The sequence below is a fragment of the Oryzias melastigma genome, linkage group LG11, assembly GCF_002922805.2.
Source record: "Oryzias melastigma strain HK-1 linkage group LG11, ASM292280v2, whole genome shotgun sequence".
Classification (NCBI taxonomy): Eukaryota; Metazoa; Chordata; class Actinopteri; order Beloniformes; family Adrianichthyidae; genus Oryzias; species Oryzias melastigma.
The window spans coordinates 1,902,856-1,911,200 of NC_050522.1; the positions used below are offsets into that span (position 1 = coordinate 1,902,856).

The 8,345-nt window shown below is 43.7% G+C and overlaps 1 protein-coding gene across 1 annotated transcript; it reads right to left on the reverse strand.

Moving 5' to 3' along the window:
• Window positions 1–2,940: 2,940 nt before the first annotated feature.
• heyl (hes related family bHLH transcription factor with YRPW motif like) lies at window positions 2,941–7,449 on the reverse strand. The gene is made up of 5 exons (XM_024257873.2): window positions 6,494–7,449; window positions 5,172–5,238; window positions 5,019–5,102; window positions 3,888–3,969; window positions 2,941–3,815 (listed from the first exon to the last, which is right to left on the reverse strand). The coding sequence occupies exons 1-5, from the start codon at window positions 6,571–6,573 to the stop codon at window positions 3,184–3,186; spliced, it is 945 nt and encodes a 314-aa protein (XP_024113641.1). The 5' UTR covers window positions 6,574–7,449; the 3' UTR covers window positions 2,941–3,183.
• Between the last annotated feature and the right edge of the window lie 896 nt (window positions 7,450–8,345).

The window sequence follows — 8,345 nt, forward strand, 5'->3', positions numbered from 1 at the left end:
AACTGATTTACAAACAGTTAAAGGACATTATGTATCAACAGCTTTTGGACAGATTTTCTTTTTTTAAACAATTTCAAGAATTTTAAGTGTTTGTAAAAAAAATGTCTCTGATTTAGTTAATTAGATTAGCAAATTTTTGTCTGAAAATTGAAAATCTAATGAGGTTTTGAATGTAGACGATCCTATGTGACACATGATGTTTTTTATTTTGAAAAGAAGTCGTGTGAAATCTCTGATAAACTTTTTAAAGTTTGGAAAAAATAAAAAAAGCTTCATTTTATTTTGACAAAATATAAATACTTAGTTAATTTATAGCTATCATAATAGTAACATTAACATAAAAAAAATCTGTCTTATTTTCTTGAAAAGTGAATAAGACTTTGTGGCTCCTGTTGGGATGGTGTCCATGATAAATGAACCCAAATGTCTCTTTAAGTGTTGAAGGTTGCAGACTGATACACTATATGTATAGGTCTGTGTGTGTGTGTGTGTGTGTGTGTGTGTCCGTAAGCGCATGCGTATAGACATGTGTATGAGGGTGTGTATAATACCAATTGTGGGCTTACTTACCTATTGATTTGTTTATATTCTATATCTTGTACATTCTATATTTTTACATTGTACTCATTTATCATGTCTATTGCCGTTTCTGGTCTTTAACACGCTTGTAACAGTGCTGTGTGAGAGGGAGTTTTTTAATTTCCCTGCAGGCACGTCCCAAAAGGATTAATAAAGCTGTCTATCTATCTATCTATCTATAGGGCTGAGTATCGATTAAAATTTCCAGAAACAATTCAATTTGATTCAAAACAGCCTGGATCGATTCAATTCCGATTTTTTATTTTTTTTTATTTATTTTTTTTTTTTAAGATTCTTCAGTTCAGTTTTAAGTTAACACATTTAGACACATTTGTGTAGAAATACATTAATAATCTACTACATGATTTGAATATATCTATCTTAATCTGATCCAGATCACATACTGTAAATGTATCAGTGAAATAATGAGATTGTTAATATCATCCAGTGTTCCATGGATTCTCTAAAGGAGAAGTTCTAACTAAAATGTTCAGATCATTAACATTGTAAACATTGTTCTGCTTCTCCTGGAGGACGTTTCAGTTTGGCCACTAGGTGGCGATCATGCTATAGCATTACAGCTTATTCCAGAAGACGAAGAAAGTATAAAAAAAAGATATTTTAGACCAAAAATAGTAATTTTAAAAATATTTCCTTATAAGAGTTTGGAAAATTCATGTCTGAGTTTATAAAGATGTTAATTTAGTCAGCGATGTATGTTTAGGTCAACCAACGTTAGCATTAGCCGTCCTATGGGAAAGTCCATTAAACATTAGCATCAAGCTAACGGACTTTAGCTTCATGTGCTAAAACAATTCATATTTTATAAATCGATTATTGATCTATTAAGCTTCAATTGATTCAAATCAATCAATCGATTTTATTAACCCAGCCCTGTTACAATCCCTGCAACAGCTGGTGACCCGACCAGGCTGCACCCCACCACCACCAGCTCTGAAAATGGATAATCAGTTTAAAGAATGGTGTTTGATATGTCAGAAAAGTGTTTGATTAAAAAACCAAAAAAAGTTTGACTTGATTTACTTGAGCACAGTAAAATGTGGAAGGATGGAGTTACAGACGTTTTAAAAACAAGGAAGAAGGTTGTTATCTAAGGTGCTGAAGCAGACCGGATGTCACACTGTGATCAGAGTAAATCCAGATCTTCTTTGAGTCTAAAAACATGTCAAATGTTCATTAAAGGCACCTGATATTTCTATTTCTATTGTGTTTACTGAAAAATGCATCACTTCCTAAATCTCCTGCTCTCCCCGTGACTCGATGTTCTTCTTCCTTTCTCCCCATTCCTCCTTTCCAGCCACCCCCCCTCCCCCGTGGGAAACCCGGAGCAGTGTGACTGCAGCCGTCCTTCCTGGAAGCTGCGGTGGCGACTCCGGCTCCTCCACGCAGGGGCCGGGAGAGTGCCAGCCAGTTTGTGCGTGTGTGATTCTGCATGTGTGTGGAAGCGTGCACCCTCCACACGCATTCCACCGCCATACCGTCCGTCTGACCGCCGGCCGGCCTCGCATGAGAGCCGCGCCGTCACCGCGGTTCAGTCCTGACGCCAGCCTTGAACACTCACATTACACGCACGCACACACGAGTAACAGTGAAGGAGTCGGCCCAAAGGGAATGAAAGCACATGATGCTGGCTGGAGCACGCTCTCTCAAACAAACAATGTGCACTTCGCAGACACACATTTTAGGACGCTGGACCACAGACGTTGCATCCTGAAGTAGATCAAGGAGCTTTCAGGCAGTAAACACAAACAAGAGGCTTCTCGCCGGCTTTGGTGGAGAAGCTCGACGTCGTCATTCATCACCACTGAGGGTTTGCTGCATGTGCTGGCCAGCTCTCTGTGATTCACACCACTTCAGCCGCTCCTCCAGACCTCAACCCCCACCCTGCTATTGAAGCTCCTCGCCAAATCAGTCACCCAACCACAGCTCTTCAGATCTTTTTCTCTTTCTTCCCCATTGTTGAGGAGACAGCGGCGCAGACGGACCGAGAGGAGGAGGTTTCTGCTGGTGTGCCACAAGATTGGAGCGAAAGATGAGCGGAGAGACAGCAGGGGGAGAGGTGGATGGAGAGCTAATTAAAGGGGAATGCCAATTAGAGGGCACAGGGACGGGTCTGTTTTCCTCGCCGTGGCATCCCGAAAACATCACCGTCTCCCACCAAGTTTGTCCTCTGCAGCCGCAGTAGTGCGGCTCGCATGGCAGCCGGGTCTGGTTGGGTAAGCAGACACCAGGATTTTTGTGTTTTTACGGTTCCTTTGCTGTGGGTACGTAGAATGGCTGTGAGTGCACGCTTGCTTATGCTCATGCCATCAGTCAAACACAGAACAAACATCGACAAAGTCAAAGGCACTTCGTCTTTATGGAGGTTTTCTCAAACATCCTTCAGAAATGAAGACGTGAAATATACAAAATAACCAATTATGGATTTTAGGCATGGATTATTTCATCTACTCCTTCACATTTCTTCTTGATTGAGATAACGGCATATTTCCCTCCTATGGCTTTTAGAGTCCCTTTAAGAGCAGAGCAAGCATCAGATGTTCATTCCCGCGGCAGTCACTGTGTTGGGGATGACTCGGATCCTCAGAAGGCGCCAATCTCAGTCCCCCAACCTGAACCCGGCTTACACGAGCCGCTCAGACCCCTGCGCTGGAGCGTGGGAGACCCCAGGGGTGCAAAGGGTCGGAAGGAGACTTGAGGAGTGGGGGAGGATGAAGACGGAGGAGGTAGTGGGGAGGTGGTGCTGTGGGGAGACGACCGGGTTTGTCTGGACTGGGTCAGGCCTGGAGCCTCTGAGAGGGACGGGACTCTGTGGATGGAGGCCAGAGCGGCTGGCGGCAGGAGCGTTGGTCCAACCTGCTGGCAGGCCGCCAAAGGGGCGAGGCGGAGGGGAGCGCTAGGATAGCTCCCCAGCAGGGCGAGATCCCGTCGGCCGCTGGGGAAGGCCGGCGAGGAGGAGGCTGTAGACGGGGGAGTGATTTGTGGGAAAGAGGCCCACGGCCAGGAGGGGAAAGGCATGGCGGAGCCAGCCGGGGCCTGGAGAAGGAGAGGGTCGAGCTCGCTCGCACAGTGGGAGAGGTGAGAGACGAGGCGGGCCCCGATGGGGTCCGGGGACTCGCCCTCCAGGGAGCTGAGGTACCGCACCACTTCCCCGACACACTCCCGAAAGCCCAGGGTCCGATAGTCGACCGCCAGAGCTCGGGCGTCAAAGTATCCTGCAAGAAAACGGCGTTCCAGCAGTCAGAAAGCAGACAGCGCTCCCACAGACGAACAAAGGCGGCGCTCACCTTTTCCTCCCATGGCGTGAAGCAGCTTGAGGTGATCCACTGTCATCTGCAGGATCTCTGCCTTCTCCAGCTTGGAGGAACCCTGATAATGGCAGCAGAACCATGTTCTAGTCATGGAAGGAAACTGTTGATCCCACTCAGTTTGTCCTCTGATCTATGGTCAACGTGCTCCCAGTGGTCTTTCATTACGATGCTGTTTACAGCCAAAATCTAAAACCCTGTGATATTCTGGGACATAAACTCTGCAGAGCGGAAGGGGCGGAGCTGACTGTAGCACCTACGTCACACCTACAACCTTTTTCCAACAGCCTCTTTTATCTGCTTCTGATTCACAGTGATTTAAGTAAAGAAATACTTAGAAAGGTTATTTTAACTTTTGTATGTCATCCATCATCAAAAAAATACAGCAAGAACCAGTTAAAAACACCAGAACCACCATTTTTAGCAGTGAGTTTTTAACCCTTTAAAGATGAATGAATGAATGAATCCCCCCTACGATAAAAATCATGTTTTTTTAGGGGTTTTTTTTTGCTTTTTCTTCTAAAAGAGAGCAAATATAATAAGAAATCATTTTGTTTTTGCAATTCCGAGTATTTCTCCTTATAAATCTGTCAATCAAACTGTCTTGTACAGACTCTGTTTGAATGACTGTAAATCAATGAAAGAGCATTTTGATGTTAGCTTTGATTATTTTATCAAGAACTCTGAGAAACCAATGATTGAATGTATTGATCACAGTCAATAAACATTGGAGAATTAGCTAAAAGAGTCTTTGGTGAACTGGACGGAGAAAGAATCAGGATTTTGGAGGAAGTTCTGTCCATCAGAGGCAGGGGAAGAGCTACTATGCCACGCCCCCTCAGAGGAGATTTTGGAAACGGAGGCTTCAGATCAACATAAAAAATGGTTTTTAAGACATTTAGGTTGTGGGATTTTGGTTAAAAATTTCATCATAATTCAAACACTACTGGGAATGTTTTTTTTAAATAATCCTCAAAATATTTAACATGCTGTAACTTTTCAACCATCAAGCAGCTGCTTTTCTCCTTCACAATCTACTGGAATAACATTGATCGTGTTAACAATTAAAACATTTCAGTAAATCAAAGGTGTTTTCTGAGTGGCAGCTACCTGTTTCTCAAAAGCACTGGGCACCAGCCTCCGCAGCTCGGATAAACTGTGGTTAATCCGATCTCTGCGCCTCTTCTCGATGATCTATAGAACCAGAAAGAGGTCAGAACCAAACCCAAGGGAAGCACTGAAAAACTCTGAGGTTCTGCTTACTCCTCTCCTCTTCTTTCGGGCCAGAACCTGGGAGGCGCTGCCTGGAGACATGGACCCGCTGACTGGACTGGAAAAAGGAGAAGATGTGAGGAAACAGCTGGCAGAGCGGAGTAACTTTGATTCCCCTCCATATTGTTATTATTACCCTCTCTAATGTGACGCGGAGCGGATTGCACATCAACTCCTCTCAATCTGGTTTGCTTTTGGAGTGCAAAAAAACAAAGCGGCGCGGGGAAGGAGAGATTGTTTTCAGTTAGAACATCAGTGTGAGGGAAATGACATGCTGTTCTCCATTCCATCTGAGAGAAAGCTCTTTTAGACGGATGATTATACAGCCCCGGGGTGACGCGTCGGCTGGCGCGGGGCTCCAACACGCAGCAAACTCAATGTGGATTGTATTTGTTTGTGAGGAGGCCTCAAAGAGCGGCGCGGCCTGGAGTTTCCTCCAAACTTAATGCACTTGTATTGGACTTTTTTGAACATGAGAGCTGCCAGTTCAACTGTTTTTGTTTAAGTCGGCGTTTGATGGGGCTGGCATGCAAAGGCAGCGCTGTCTCCTCTTTGCTCTTCACACAGAAAGTCAATTTATTGTCTTAAGTGTTCGCTGGCTTGACCAGAATTTATGATGCAAACAATGTGTGGGCCAAGTTTTACACGACGCTCCACGACGGCTATAACTCTCGATTCTGCTTAAATCCTCATTGGACCTTCAACACAACTTTTAAATAAATAACATTTTATTTTGATGGTCTTAAAAACACAGACCAAAAACGAATAAAAACAGACATCATCTTTTTATTTTATGAAATGTTAAAAAGTTTTTGAAAAACAAGAAATAACTAGTTATTAATTCAATTCTTAAAAATACAAGTGAAAAAAATAAATGTATTATAACTGTATAACCTTTGACAGCTCTTGTGAGGCATTTTTAATCCTCTAAACAAAAATTTATTTATTTAGATAAAACTTATTTCTGCTCTTAAATCATTTTCCGTTTTTGCACATTTTTTTAAGTTTCTCAAAACATGATGCATGTTTCTGCTCTCACTTCTAACTGTGTGAGAAAAGTTATCAAGCAGTAAAATCTGGTTGAGTGTGATGAAAGCTTTCCTTTACCCACCAACCCATTCCATGGGAGCCAAAAACGGCCCGTTTTCCCACCGAATGTGAAACTTTCATCTTCTGCTGCACCCTTTTTCTCTCTGTGATAAATGTTTAGAGCGACTCTATCTTTAGCCTCCGGCTGCAGCAGCAGCAGCGCTTTCCTGCCTCGGGGTGGAAGGATTGTGCTCCAGCTGCAGGTGTGCTTGGCGGATGCTCACCAGTAGCTGTCTTCTTGTCCCACGTCGATGAACTCGTCCGTGTCCGAGTCCGGCGAGCTGTAGTCATGAGGTCTCTTCATTTCTGCCCGCTGAGCTGGAGGTGACGGACGGATGGATGAACCTTCTCTGTCCCGCTTGCTTATAAAAGCCTTGTGGTCCCTAGTTACTTGTTGTCACTTGTGCGTGTTTCTGCTGTAGATTCTCCTTCATGTGTCTTCGGTCCTGTTTTGTGCGAGTCAGTGGCGCCACTCGATCAGCCCCCGAGGCCTCATGACAGCTAAGAAAATTCACAGGCTGCCTCGGTCTCTACTCCATCAGTGGCGTCCAATCAGGGTCTATCTCTCTGCTCTGTCTGTCTTGACCCACTCTCTCTGTCACAGCCACCCAATGACAAAATAGGGCTTTGGCAGTTGGGGCAGGGTTGCCAGCTTGGGCTCCCCCGCCTCCTCTCCCCGTCCCTCCTCCCTCCCTTTCATCTACCCTTCCCTGGTTTGTCACCCTCCTTTCCTTCCGACACACCCCCTCAGTTCCATCCTTCCACCCCTTTGCTCAGTCATCCTCTGTCAATTAGCCTCCAATAGCTTCCCAACTTTCTGTCCTCCATTCTTCCTCTCTCCGCTCCTTTTGATGACTCCTTTGCTTAACAATGCCGGCGGCAGGACAGGGAGCAGCGGGATGAGGACTGTGGGAATCATGAGTTGTGAAGGCCTCGGCTGGGGGGGGGTCACTCAGTCATCGAGGATTGAACAGGTAATAGTTGTACAAAAATCCATTCTGTTGATAAAGAAAAGAGAAGATCAATGAGGAGGAGGCAGAGGCCTCATGGCAACAACTTTTGATTATCTTTGATTTACCGTATTTTCTGGAGTATAAGTCGCAAGAGCAAAAAATGTCAAATCAGGAAGAAGAAGAAAACTGTTTATAAGTCGCTCTTTTGGGAGAAAAGTCTGACGTTTCAGAACAAATCACTAAGCATAGCTAATAAATATATAAATACAAGAATACTAATTTTTTGATTTGTTTAAGAAAAATCTCAAAGTCTAAGAGGAAAACAATCAGATTCTCCTCCATGTTTGTTTTGGACGATACTTCTTCTTCTGCTGCTGTCAGTAGCAAATATTCAAACTCAGATGCAGTGCCCTCTGGTGGTTGGTAGAGGAAACAACCGCTAAAAGAAAACCAGTGTTTACTGGGAAAATAGCAAATATATAAACCTATTGATGCCTACAAAAAAAAAACATTAATCCGCTCCTGAATATAAGTCACACCCCTGGCTAAGATATGAAAAAAACTGTGACTTATACTCCAGAAAATACGGTATTCTTTTAAATCGGGGGCCCCCAAACTACGGCCCGCGGGCCGGATCAGGTCCTCTTTTCACATGTGGCCCGGCCCCCCAAACACTATCAGACTTTTTTTTTTCTCAATCTGGTCGATTGAGAACCACATGAAACGTGATTTTTTTTTTCCCCACCCTTCTGCGGTTTGAACAGTAACGGGAGGAAAGAATATTTATTGGTTTCATTTTCAGTATTATTTTTTTCTGTGAAGATTACAGAGATTAGTTATTTAAAATTTGGCCATGTGTGACTTTCTAGAAAACCATAAATCTTTATGTTTAGGTTGTGATGGTTACACTTTCTCTTCGCCTTTAAACCGACCCGGCCCCCATCAGAGAAGAAAACAGTTATTAAAAAGCTTGGAGATCCCTGTTTTAAATAAACTTTACAAGCAGTTTTTAATATATCACTATTAAAAAACAGCACATTTGATGTTTGACTTTCAGGAAAGTCAGTGATGTGTAGAGGTGGACAAAAGGGAAAATACTCCCTAAAATAAAATAAAAACAAAA

Coding starts and splice junctions, on each gene's coding strand:
- heyl (XM_024257873.2), bottom strand. CDS start 6,573: ATGAAGAGACCTCATGACTACAGCTCGCCGGACTCGGACACGGACGAG. Junction 5,239..6,493: donor GGACAAGAAGACAGCTACTG/GTGAGCATCCGC, acceptor TCCTTTTTCCAG/TCCAGTCAGCGGGTCCATGT. Junction 5,103..5,171: donor CCCGAAAGAAGAGGAGAGGA/GTAAGCAGAACC, acceptor CTGGTTCTATAG/ATCATCGAGAAGAGGCGCAG.